Here is a 14,171-nt window from a genome sequence, read left to right as displayed (position 1 = left end):
GATGAGTGGCCTGAGAAAATACATGTATATATACACTAGAGAAGACGCTATTACTATTTCCAATCGTTAAGTACAAATTTATGGTGCAACTCAAATTGTAATCACTAAGAGATAAGGTAGAGATCCATGGACCAACGTTCCTCAAAATCAAGGAAAACTTCCTTACGAGTTTTGGAGTTACATTCTTGCATGGACCAACCATCCTGCAAAAACAAATGGAATTTTCCCATTAGTCAAAGCAAAACCTATAGAAAAAAACAGCAATCGAAATTAAGAATTAATGTCCTAGAGTGATATTCTGAGTGGACAATCCACTTTCAAGTTAGGAAGAGCAGAATAATATATGAAACCAACTTTAGATTGCAGCAAATGCTGAACACAGATTTTACTTTCAGTCATCTGTCAAGCACTGAAAGAACAGAGGTCCATGCAATGGAATGAAACCAACTTTAGATTGCAGCAAATGCTGAACACAGATTTTACTTTCAGTCATCTGTCAAGCACTGAAAGAACAGTGGTCCATGCAATGGAGTATGTATGCATTATTGCAGGAGATCCTTGCTGGTATTGTTTCGAATGGCTGAACCTTTACCAGATGCCCTAATCAGCAATCAATCTGATTAACGACTGAATGACTGGTTGGTTGGAAAAGTAAAGCACGCCGACAACAGTTGAAGAAGACAGGACAGTTTAATTGTAGACTTTGTTACATTGAGTAGCAAACGTATGTAAAAAAGACTCGATATAATTCACGTAGAGCTCTGGTTGGTCCTCTAAGTATGAAAAGGTTAGCCAAATGTATCGGTATTTTTTTCCAACTAAAATCCGAGGAAGAAAGCACGATACATTAGGTCAAAAGAGCCAGACTCAGGACAAACGAAGCAGAATATTACCGATTATACTCTACATGCAAGATCATGTACATAGATTCTTTAATTTCAATTGGCTTTACCCAAAACTGATCATCCAGTAAAAGTATCCTATAATGTAAACTTATAGCCGGCCTAGATGGCAAATTCATGGCGAGACTTACAAAAGTTAAACTAGGCTAGACGAGACAGGCACATATTAAGCACTAGAAGAGGTTCTGATTATCTAATCAGTCATAAAATACAAAAGTTTCCCAACAAAAATTCAGCAACTTAAATATATTTCTGTAGAAATAAACTAGAATTCATAAAGAATAGTAAGGTATAAGAGGAATCTCTTTTGTCCAAGCAGCATAGCAACAAGAAATGCAGATCCAGGACTTATGTTCTAAGCCAAGTGGACAATCCATTATGTAATCACTGCTACAAACTAGTCATTTAAGGGTCATGGAAAGTAGCAGATGACCAAGATATTCAATTTTGGACGAACAAAAATAATGATTTCACATTACTTGAGATTACTGAAAATGTTGCACACGAATTCGACTATTGGTCTAGGATATGAAAGTAAACCAATACTGGGATAATGATTCCGGGGGGACAAGTTGTACTGCTTTCCAAATCCATAAAATAACAATAAATGGTCAAACAAGTAACTCCCATGAATCCCAGGTATATACGTTAAGTCGACATGATTTAAAGCAGGACAGTCAATCATGTAAATCCCTTGAATCCTAGTTGTCTATAGATGAAGTTGATAAAATTTAAACCAAGGGCATGTACAAGGCTAAAAGATCAAACCCACAGATTGGTTATCTGACTATGCTAGATGCAATGAATGCTTTGGTTCCCAGGTCAACTACAAATTGCTTAGATAGAGATGGAAGAGTATATATTATTAGCTGCACACAGTAGAGTACTGAAGGCCTTATCAGACAATTAAAGTTCTACAGATTCGCTGCTTATAGCCCACAGCCCACTTATATCCAACAAACTGCTCATCTCAACTGAAACTCTCCTAAAATCTCCACCAGTACCGGATCAGAAAGTATAGCAAACATATCCACTATTTGGATGTGTCTAATTAACTGCTTATATCTATAGAATGCTTTCACCCAACATCAAATTGCACAGAGAAAAGAGAAAGGGAATACTATGACCACTTCATTTGCAAAAAAGAAGGATGCTCAAAGTTCTATAGGCTGTCCTAGTGAAAATGTGATAGAGAAGTCGGTAATTGCTTTCATAACACAATGTAGAGACGAGCTCCAGCCATTGACTGACTATATCAGAACTGTTTCTCCTATTTCATATGCAAATCAGTCCTTTTATCAGTAATAGATGAAGGCAGGAGCCGACTTCAAACATATAAATCAATACACAATCAACCTACCCTACAGAGCCAAGTATCATCGCTATCAGTAATATGTAACAGGCAACTTATAAGAATTACAAAATATATGAAGCTACCTCTATATAATTAATTACAGTATTAACTGTTAACTAAACCTCTCCAGCCTTTGTTTTCGACCATTTTGCATGGCCAATTGGCCATTATATACAAGATAGACAAAAACAACCTTAGATTACTTGAATTAGGAGGACCGCAATGACGGCTAAAAGGACATCCTATATTAAAGGAAAAATGCTTCACTGATCATACATCACCTGTTGGTGATCAGTACCAGCTCAGTGTAGGCTTCTCAAAGCGGCAAAACACTATTTGCCAACAACTGTAAAAGGAAAACTATGTTGGATTCCCCTAAACTCCAATTTGTTTCCGCTTAATTGGGGAAACTGTGGCTCTAAAAGACATTTACCACAAAAAGAAGGGGGAAAACAACAATAGTAATTTGACCACAATACCATGGAAATTGTTTATAATAAACACAAGTAATAAGAAACAAAGAAGCTGATCGAAAAGACAAAAGAACCAAGGGGTTTGAACACAAATTCTAAAGGGGCATAAGATATAGCAATTCAACTAAAGAAAATGACCTCAGGAACTCGTATATAAATAATAGTGAGAAGTGAATCACTTGTCCATAAATACAAAACATGAACTCTCAATGAGAGTAAAAACCAAAAAACACAAAACAAAGAGACATCAATGAAACAAACTAGTTCAAAATTTAAAAAAAAAATCTTTATTTTCTAAGTTGAAATCATCAATATAACTAAAGAAAGCTCATTGTATAACATCCAACAAACGGAAGCATATCAATAACTTTTGAAAAACAAACACTAGCTGTCAGATTCAGGGTGACTGTATGCCAACAACTATTGAGGGAAACTAGATTGGATTTTCCAGAGCTCTAATTCATTCTAGTTAATTGGGGAGTTCGGGTTCTTAAAGGCATTAACCACAATAAGAAATGGGGAAAAAGTACCGGTTGGCGGAAATTGGAATGTATCAATAACGACTCCTCACATTGATGAAATACCAAACAATACTATTTCTAACCTTGACTAAATTATCCAACCAAACCAAAAAAAAGAAGCAGGAAGAAATTAGAATTACCACTAAGAACTACTGAAATTAATGATATACCAAACAAAATTATCCCTGCCCAGAATATCAACCGAGCCAAGAATGAACAGGAAGACAACAACATTCGAACATATATGAAAGATTTAGAGAAATCATCTATCACCAAATCCCTTTTGGCAATGCAAACAGTAACATCAGTGGTTTGACCACAATACCATGGAAATCTAATAATCACAAGAAATAAGATGGACATAAACTGATCAAAAAGACAAAAGTACCAAGGGGTTTGAACACAAATTCTAAAGCAGCATAACTGCATAAGATGGAGCAATTTACCGAAAGATAATGACCTCATAAACTCTTATATAGATAACAGTGAAATAGGAATCACTTATTTAGAAATACAAAACATGAACACTAAAGAAAGAGGCATCAATGATAGAAACTAGTCTAACATCGAAGACCTTTATCTTCTATGTTGAAATAATCAACATAACTAAGAAAGCCAATTTCATAACATTCAACAAATGGAAGCATATCATGAACTTTGCATTCCAAGTAACAAACAATAGCTGTCAGATTCAGGATGGCTAACATATCAGATAGGAATTTTTCATCTTCATACCAAGATATATAAGTAAAGACCAACTACATTACACAAAAATAAGTAATGACATATACATTAATTGGCCACGAAAGTAATTGATATGAAAACACAGAAATTAAGCTGCAAGTACCTACCACAAAACACGAGGCAGTCCTTCTGTTAGCTTTGACCCTTCTCCCTCTTGTGCTGGGCTATACACTCCTGGACTAGCCTAGCTTTCTCTCTCATTCCAGCACAAATCTTATCAATCTCATCATTTACCACTTTTGCCCAAGAAACTTCCACATAATCAAACCAATCGTCCAATGTCATCTTCTCCAAATCAGGCTCCTCCTGCCAAATCTTTCCCAAACCTTCTTTGACACCAGAACCACTCCCCCTTTCATCAACATCCTTAGCACCACTAACACTAGAACAGCTCCTACTACCACTTTCAACCTTATCGCCACTCTCTCCAACATCACATTCACTGGCTGCCGCCTCTTCATGGCTCAAATTGGACTCTTTTGTCTTCTCATTATCATCATTGCCACTCTCTCCCACACCAACTCCAACTGCTGCTTCTTCACGCGTCTCGTCCCTATGATCTAGCCCCTTAGCATCATCATCCTCAACCGGACCAATTCCTCCCAAATCCCTCTGCTCCGGGACATCACTTCCATCCTCATTATCGCCATTAGCAGCAATTAAAACAGCTTCTCCCGAATCCTTCTGCTCCAAAACACCACATTTATCCTCATTATCGCCATTAACACCAACCGAGGCAACTTCCCCCAAATTTTTCTCCTCGGCAACAACATTGCCTTTCTCACACACAAGCTGCTCCTCTTGCACATCCTTTCTCTTCCTACCTCGCTTCTTCGGTTTAATCTTCACTTCTTCACACTCCACACTGCAACTCACCGATTCCGCAACCACATTCGACCTTTGAGCTGCTCTCGAACTCACTTCCAGCACCACCGCAACCTCCTCCTCCACCAAATCCTCCACACTCTTCAAAACCTTAGCTTTCCTCGGCCGCCCCTGGCCCCTCTTCCGCTTCTCCACCGCCTCAATTTCCTCCACCTCTTTCTCCAACTCACAGCTCACTTCAATCTTCTTCGCCGCCCTGCCTCTCCGGGCCGGAACCCTAGCCGCCGCTCCACCAATCTCCTCATCATTCTCTTTCTCCACCTCCGGTTTCACTTTCAATTCGCTCTCCTCCGCAGCCCTACCTCTCCGGCCACCCGCCACCACCTTACCCACCGCCGCGCGCCTCGGGTTCCGCCGCAACCGGCTCTCTTCTTCGCGGCACTCGATCTTGACGGAGATCGAGGTGTACTCTCCGATTTTAATCTCGTCGCCGTCGTGGAGCTCCAACGGCGTGTTCGGGTCGACGGCGGCGTCGTTTACTATGGTGCCGTTGGAGGAGTCGAGATCTCGGACCGTCCATCTGCCCGATTCGGATTCGATGATTAGGTGGTTGGTGGAGATGCCGGAGTCTTTGATAGGGAGGTTGTTGCCGCGGACGACCCGGCCGATTCGGATCTTGGAACCGGGTCGGTACTCTAGGGTTTCTCCCTGCCGGGGGCCCTTGAGCATTTCCAGCTTCAGAGCGAAAGGCTCCATTTTTTTTTTCTGTTTGAATTTGAAATGGGTTTTCCAGAGGGAACATTATAGCTAAGACTGAAATATTTTCAATCTCAATGAAGTTATTGTTTGACGAAATTGCCCCCAGTAGACTCCTTAATATACAGTTTGGCTGGGTGGGGAATAGGTAATTTGGCTCACTAGGGATTTGGATATGGAATTTGTAGACCGAGTATGTCAAATACGAAGAGTAGAGCTGATATACATCAAGACTTCAAGAGTGAGCAATTGCATACAAGAGCACAGAGACCAACCAATCTTGGTAACTTTGCTGCTTCTAGCTAGGGTTCTTCTATTTCTTGACATTAACAAGAACGGTAACTGTGTCCATGAATCTTCAACAAAAGTCTAAAGCAACAAAAATGAAGCATGTATATCGTTGAAGATGTATTGGTCATTTCATGCCTTATTGAAGATGAAATTACAAGATGGAGATGAAAGTTCAAGACAAGAGATGGAAATCGAGTACAAACATAACGAGGTGAAGTTTTCCTAGTCAGAGTAGGTAAATGTTGAAGACAATGTATCCGTGCTACCTTATTTTTGATTTAAATGAGCCATTATATGGTAGTACATATTTTCCTTAAACTAATTCTTTATTTTAGAATATGAAAAGTTTTCTTGTTTTGAAAAAGGATTCGTTGTCCATTAGGATTGTTTTTTTTGTACAATTTCACTTGATTTATGAAACGAAGTGGGTTTCATACTTTTGTACAATTTGTATTTATATTTTATATGTTTAGTGTTTGGTTATTATCTCTCACAACATAGCTATAAAATCTGATTGCAGTGTTTTTCATGTTTTGAGATTAGTTGATTTGTTCGTCTAATGTTATTTGAATTTAAAAATAAATAAAAACTTTATGTTTGATATGATTATTTTATCTCTAAAAACTAAAGCGAAGTACTCTTTACTGTTCACCATCGGCACTGTTCACATACTATTGTGCGGACTGTTTTACCCCTTATGTTTGCTGAGGTTGGAAATCAGAAAGAGGGTCAGTATGGTCATTGAAGCACATGTAGCTTTCGTTTGCTGCAACAACATTAGGGGAGAGGATTCTTTTATTTCCTTTTGCTTGCGTGCAGAACCAGATCGCGCAAGCGATTTGAGACTTCAAACTTCTTCTCCATGATGCGTGGGCAGTACGATTCTTCTTTTACATGGTGCATGGGGATTGAGCTTCTTTCGACGGTTGTGTGTTTGGATAGTTATACAGAGAAATAAACTCAAACTCAGCAGAGAAGGAAAGAAACCGAACGACTCTTGCCTCCTCATTTGATCCGGTGAAACAGTAATTTCATCTGCATATTGCTTCATTTTTCTTATTCAGAATATGGGATGCATACTTGGTTAGTTCGCTTTATTAGTTGTTGAGTTGCTCCCTTCAATTTAGTACTTTTTACCTAGGTTCTTGAAAGAGTACCTTCAAATTGTGGTCTAGGTTAAATACGAGCAGAATGACAGAGTCGGTTCTTAATAAAAAGAAAGGGCTTCTATGTTGTTCTTTTATGTGTGGACAATCTCAATTGACCTGGATTGTTTTACCCTTTTTGAAATTGTCTTACGTTTGTGGCATGATTAATTACATCAATACAAATGAATCTCTTTACATGTAAGCATGATTAAAAGATACACACAGCATCCATGGGTCTCAATCGATCTATGAGTGATAGTGAGAAGATGATTTATAATCGTTTGAAGGCCAATTATATTGAAAAGGGTTATTGCCCCTGTAATATGAGTCTACTTCTAATTTGGTTTTCTTACTAATTGTCTATTTGTTGTTTTCATCTTGCAGGTTTATCAAAGTTTGCATTAGTCAGGTAAATTCATTCTTGCTATGGTCATATATTTGCAATCCATTATTTGCTTAATAAAGTTATTGTAAGAATTGAATTTGGGTATATTATCATTCATTGATGACTTATGATAGATATGATGCGTGGAAACCAAGCGTCGCTGATGTAATTCCCGCAAGTATACGGGGTGGATGTAATATAGTATATGGAAGAGAGGGGTTGTCGTTCCCACGAGGATATTAGCTCAATTCAAAGTATGAAATCCTAAATTACTCACGACTAAAACACACAAAACGAGAAACACATGGGAACTAAAACAAATGAAGCGACTTGAAATAAAATTGTTCTTATGATTTTGGGGTTTTGAAAGACTTTAATATAATAAGAAAATAACTAGAAAACAGAGTTAACAATCGATAACACGATAAGTTTAAAGATCAGAAGTAAGTATATGATGATGATGATGAGCCTAGGGTGTCGGAATCAACCACAAACAATCTTATCTACTGTTTGATACAACTAATGGATTTTTTCGATTCTAAAGATAACAATTCTTGTATCTAAGTCAAGGTACAACACTTAGATCAAAGTTTTCCTTAAGTGTATGATACTCTCCAGGTATAACAGAGGTCGTATATCCTAACATGTAATCTATCCGGGTACGGCATAAATTTAACACATAGGACTCATTCAGTTTAGAAAACAAGAGAATCATGCAAATCACTACTCTAGTTACGGCAATAATGTAATTCACAATACTTAATCTCAAGAAGCTAAATAGAATTATATTGCAGGTACGTCTCAAATTCTTCTTCTAATAGCTAGATGCAAAGCCTAAAGGTCGCAAATCTATAGAACTTTAACGTAAGCAATAAATCATGCATAGATTAAGAATTTATCTAAAAGAAACTAGCAATCCATCAATTGAATATCAAAACATGTAGACAATCATGCTAGGGCCTCATCCCATCCCTAGAAAAGGAGTTTAGCTACTCATGTTCAGGAAACATAACAAAGATACTTAAAAACATAAACAAACTGAATGAATGAATATGGAGGAGTTGTGATGGCAGCAGCACTTTGTCTCTGTCTGGAATGGAATGGTATCTCACTCATGTCTTGTCACAATCTTATATATATATAAGCACATGTTTTCCTTCTTGCATAAGGCTTTGATGATTTCGACTCCAATAGGGTATTGCAGCACGGGTTAACCTCCAAGAAAATATGGATTGGGCTCTTAAACATTCCACAAATGATGTCTTAATTATCTTGGAATTTTGCCAAGCCATTCAAGCCTTCAAATCTCGAGCTAATGTAACACATAGCAGATTTGCATGTAACCTGAGCTGCTCGTACTCAAACTGCCATATGTCCCTCTAGGAATATCAAAATCACGAACCATAAAATTCTTCATAAAGTAGACAAGCAGGACTTTCTTTTGATATAAGGCTCGATCTCTGGTTCCTTTTGGATCAGTACAATTTAATCCCCAAATGTGGCAGTTCCGCAAAGGCTACTACTGTTTCAGCATTAGGAATATCTCTTCAATGTTTTTCCTCTTGTTCTGCTACTTTCTCCTCAAATTTTCTCTTCACCCCTATAAAACATTAAAGTAAGTAAAAGAACTAAAAATAAGAAGAACTAAATATGGATATCACAATTAAAAGGCATAAAATCATAACACATTATGAACATATCAATTGTCAAGAAAAAGATTTTTGAACAACATACCTTTGAGGATGAACATCAAAATGCACTAGGAATTGAGAGGAAACCTGCCTATGAAAATACATCAAATATCAATGTAATTATTATAGGTACTAAGAAACATATATTATATGTTTATCGGGAATGTATATTTATTAAAGTTTTGATATACATGGTTTTATTAGTATAACTTTTGAAATTCATGTTTGGTTTGTTTTACAAGAACATCTACAAATGTAGAGCATAAAATCTTAATTCAGTTGATGATGGATGAGTGTAAAACTTTTGCAGCATTGTTTTGATTTAGCATTTGTAGGCTACTCTCTTTGTAGACATAAATGTCTACAGAACTTTGTAAGCTATCATTAGTTTCACATCATTTAATCAGCTTCATGTTCTGACATCTTATTAACCAAGTATATCTTTGATTCCAAATGTGTTGTAATTTTGCCAAAATCACACTTAGTCATGCGCGCAAGCGCGGAGGCTAGTGAATAAAAAATGAGAAGATGCACATATCCGGATGAGATATTAGTGAGTAGACCTAAGCAACATGATTCACATGCTTATTATTTGATTTGGACTCCGAGGCAAAAGAAAAATTTCAAATTGTGGCCGAGTACTTCAATAAAGCTATTACCTACCATGGCTAAGGTATGAGGTAATTGATTTCATTGTCATTAATATCATGAATAAGATCCTTGATAATTGATTTCAATTTTTACTCCGATCAAGCTGCACTTCTTTATAAGCTTCAACCAAATTAAGCCATTTGGAAGACTGGACATTTGTAATTGTTTTTTTTTTGATAAAAAAAAAAGATGCATCATTTTAGATTAGAACATTGCTAATTTTCATTAGTAAAACTCTAAAGAATTGTCCTCAACTATACGAATCTCAAACCAACCTAAACATTATCATTCTCATCGCCAGAAGAGTTCGTAAGCTCGGTATCTGTATCCACCAGCTCTTCTGCCTCATCCAAAATATCCTAAGGAATGCAATCATTGGCATCCATTAGTTTCATATCCAAACTCTAAAGAAAATTTAGAGTAAGAGGAGAAAGGTATGATCTTCTATTTTCATATTATGCATCCTTTAAAACAAGTCAACACCTAGTAGTGTAGAACTGTAGATACTCTCCCTTGACCAAACGCTCAAGCGACGTTTCGTGCATCTCGGCCTTAATAGCAAGGTAATGAAGACCAAATCATGCTCTTTTATAGAGGCCAGTAGATAAACAAATTTTTTTTAACCCGGAGCATTTTAAGAAATGCATTAAATATTTAAGGGGATTGTTGTCTGCTGGTTTTGACGATGGTCGTCAAAATATCTTACAAAAAAAAACAAAAAAAAATTAGTCACCATAGTAAATATTTAGAAGAGAACACTTTTAATCATCACTGCATAAAAGTCAGGCGCAGCTTGGCTAACCTTTCTCAAGGACATGGATGTGTTATACACTTATACATTTCCATGAATATATACTTTGGGCTACACCTTCAATACCACCAATACAAGTACAAAGCTTTCAATTCAAATGCCCACGTGAAACAATTTAACTTAGTAAACAACCAAGACAATATCACTAGTAACTATGTCACATAAACCTTCCAATTTCCAAGTGGCAACCTCCCTTCATGACTTACCAAGGTCATAGGAGAACCATAGCAACCTCTTATTACCACTACACCAAGATATCAACCTGAACCTCTACAAGTCAAACTGAATATAGCTATTCTTACAACAACAATAACTAACATGCTAAAAATTAACCCAACACATACAAATGTCATATGCAAACACTTGTATTGACGAGTGTATTATAATAGAGCAAACCATTACTTCAAATACAGATGGACGCACCGCCGTAAGCGACTGCACGTGAGCCCCACTCGCCGCTACACAACTTCATCAAAATCAAACGATTCCAACATCAACCTTGTAGATCATGAGAAGATAGACAAGTTTCAAACATGAACCCAAACCCAAATCGGCTGGGAAGTCGCCAGAAAATGGTTAAAATGCCGACGGTGGATTGAGTTTTGAAACAAGGATTTAGAGGTTGAGTCAAGTCTCACAATGGTTGGAAACGTGCCGAGAGGGAGAATTGAGGTTAGCAATTAGTGACCTTGAGTCGAGATGATGCCAGAAATCGCCGCAGCTCCGCGACAATGGCGGCAGTTCCTTCTGGCCACATCAGTGTCGCGTACATCCGCCGACTCGTTGTGGGTCTTAGCTTAGATGAAAGATGGCGATGTGTTGAAGAGAATCGGACCGGTAGTGGCCGGATTGGTGACCAGACGACGGAAAATAAGGTCGGAGAAGCTGTTGCGTCGAAATGAAGAAGAAGGCAAATAGTCGCTTGGCTCTTCAGTTTTAAATGTCTGATTTTTAGGGGTTTTCCACATAAAATTCCCTATTCATTCCCCTTTCAAAAAATGTCCAACATTATTTTTGATTCGTAACTTTTTCATACGATATTCATTTTACTTGTGCCACATATCTACGAACTTATATTGTTGAGCTCTAAAATTTTCGTAAAAAAAGTTTATACAAATACCTTATAGATAATAAAAAAATCAATTTTTGGTCATTGAATCATAAACATTTTTCTTTTAACTTTTTTATTATGAAATCACTTTCGTTTCGAAATGATGACTAATGAGAAGATGTAGAATAAGGATTTACTCAAATCATAATTTTAATAATTTCTAATAAATTACAAGGAATAGAAATTGGAAATTCGGTTACTACACTAGATGTTTTCCAATATCTCACTAACCACTCATGGAAGATATTGAGAAACTCAATCACCTTTTAGTCTTCAAGCATCCGATGGAGATAGAGGCGACAAGAGTTATTGCATTGATGAGAATTTCTCGGAGCTTACATCGCAATCGTCTCTATTTAATTAGGAGACTACATTATGTCACCTTTTGATTCTTGTGTTTAATACTTTTTTTAAGTGCTCAATATAAAATTTATTGAAAGTATCTAAATTATTGTTATGCACTTAAAAAGTTATTATGATGTCAAGGAAAAAAATCAACAAAATTATATACGACATATTGTCCTTTAAGATCACTAATATAGCCTTTCTATACTCAAACAAGTGATTAAATTTTCATTTTTGGGCTTAGTTACTTAATTACAGTAAAACCTATATAAATTAATAGGCTCAGGACTGAAAATATTTATTATTTTAGTGAGGTATTAATATATTAATAAATTAATAATCTATTAATTTATTAATTGATTAATAACTTATTAATTTATTGATTAATTAATAACTTATTAATTTATCAAGGTATAATAAAATTTTCTTTCACTTTTTGAAAAAAAAAAGTTTTATGTGTTGTTCATGCACCACATTATTAGATTTATCATAGATACTGTATTTCAAAATATGATGTTGTCCGATGTATTGTATTATTTCATTTGATGATAATTAAATCAACAAAATTCTTCAATTTTTTTTAAAAGACAAAATTCTTCAATAAAATCCTCGTAAATGTAAAATTTATTATATAAATTATGTTATTATTAATTTATATATTCGATGGGGTATATATAAATTCTCAAATTTCTATTATTTTATAAATTTAGCGAAATATTAATTTAGCACGTTAGCCCCTAGTCGGGACTGACAAAAAGTATTATTTTAGCGATATTATTAATTAATAGGGTATTAATTTAACGAGGTTCTACTGTATTGTGAAATTGTTGACTAAAGGTGCCCCATCTTGGTTGTATAATACGAAAAGTAAATTATTAGTCTTCTTCCTTGTTCCTTAAGTCTCTAAATATTCATATTATAGTAGTGATTCAATACAAAAGATCATCCGTGCAACAACATATCAAGACATCAAATGTGTTACTGAACAAGATTGCATAAGCACTGGTTGCAGGTGCTAAAGGCGTCGACCAATGAATAAATAAATAAGAAGTGATAGTGAAATTAGAGGCACCAAAGCTGATTATAATTTTCAAAGTCAATTTGGGGCTTGATTTGTAGAAAGTTTATCGGTGGGCTCAACAATCACTTTGGAATTGGATTGCATAGACATGCTTATACTCTATTCAGATTTGTATATGATATTCTAGTGGATTAACTTGTATCAACTATCAAGCTCGTTCTTATTCGAGTGCTTCTGACTTGTGATTCATTATTTATCATGCAAATTAATGTTCAATAAACGAGCTCAAATTAGTTGATGTATTACAATGAACCACTGTGGCACCACACCAACTTACTGCATGTTTACAAATGCCAGAAAAAACTCATGTCATGACCATTTTATGATGTGTTGAGTGAAACTCTAAGATGAATATAAAAAATAAAAAATCGATTTTGTACAATTTTGTCTTCAAAGACAGAATATTACAGTTTTGATTTCAAGTTTGAGTCAATCTCAATTGTATTCAGTCATCGTGAGGTGTATTTAAGACTTTTGGATTATTCATTTAGTCATAATTTAATTTTAACATTGAGTAGGTTACTTTAAAAACACAAATACCATTAATTTTTTTTTTCAAAGAAGGATTTCACCCCATATATTGAACTATTGATAAATGTCATAATCCAACTTGAACATAGAACGCCATTGTGAACAATGGAAAAATTGAACTATGTAAAATTCTCTAAAAAAAATTCAAAGTAGACCCTAATCAATAAGGAATTTCTAAGTCTGACCATAAAATGAAATCCACAGAGAACTAGTAACCATGACATGTTAGGTAAGAGCCTTCGGGTCGAGCCTAGCAACAAAGACTAAAAGAGTTAATAACGCTATATCAACCTAAAAGTGACTCTAAAACACAAATGAGGCCAAATGCTCACCTACGTACACCCTCACAACCTTAACTGCTTAATTGCATGTTGGGCCCAAAGCCCACATATGAAAGAAGGAACGCAAAGGCTTAGTCGTTGCCATTCCCCCTCATAACACCACCATTACCAGCAACCGAACGTCGCCTTCATATGTGAAATTAAAGCACCACATGAATCGGTTAAGTCGAAATAAGCCACACCCTTGTCACCGCAACCAATCGGCATACC

The 14,171-nt window shown here is 36.0% G+C and overlaps 1 protein-coding gene across 1 annotated transcript; it reads right to left on the bottom strand.

Annotated features, from left to right (window-relative positions):
* Positions 1-95: 95 nt before the first annotated feature.
* Positions 96-5,578, bottom strand: LOC126791438 (uncharacterized). Its single transcript, XM_050517893.1, has 2 exons — positions 4,102-5,578; positions 96-203 (listed from the first exon to the last, which is right to left on the bottom strand). The coding sequence occupies exon 1, from the start codon at positions 5,573-5,575 to the stop codon at positions 4,127-4,129; it is 1,449 nt and encodes a 482-aa protein (XP_050373850.1). The 5' UTR covers positions 5,576-5,578; the 3' UTR covers positions 96-203; positions 4,102-4,126.
* Between the last annotated feature and the right edge of the window lie 8,593 nt (positions 5,579-14,171).

Source organism: Argentina anserina, chromosome 4, assembly GCF_933775445.1.
Source record: "Argentina anserina chromosome 4, drPotAnse1.1, whole genome shotgun sequence".
Taxonomy (NCBI): Eukaryota; Viridiplantae; Streptophyta; class Magnoliopsida; order Rosales; family Rosaceae; genus Argentina; species Argentina anserina.
This window is presented reverse-complemented; position numbering and strand designations above follow the sequence as displayed.

Coding starts and splice junctions, on each gene's coding strand:
- LOC126791438 (XM_050517893.1), bottom strand. CDS start 5,575: ATGGAGCCTTTCGCTCTGAAGCTGGAAATGCTCAAGGGCCCCCGGCAG.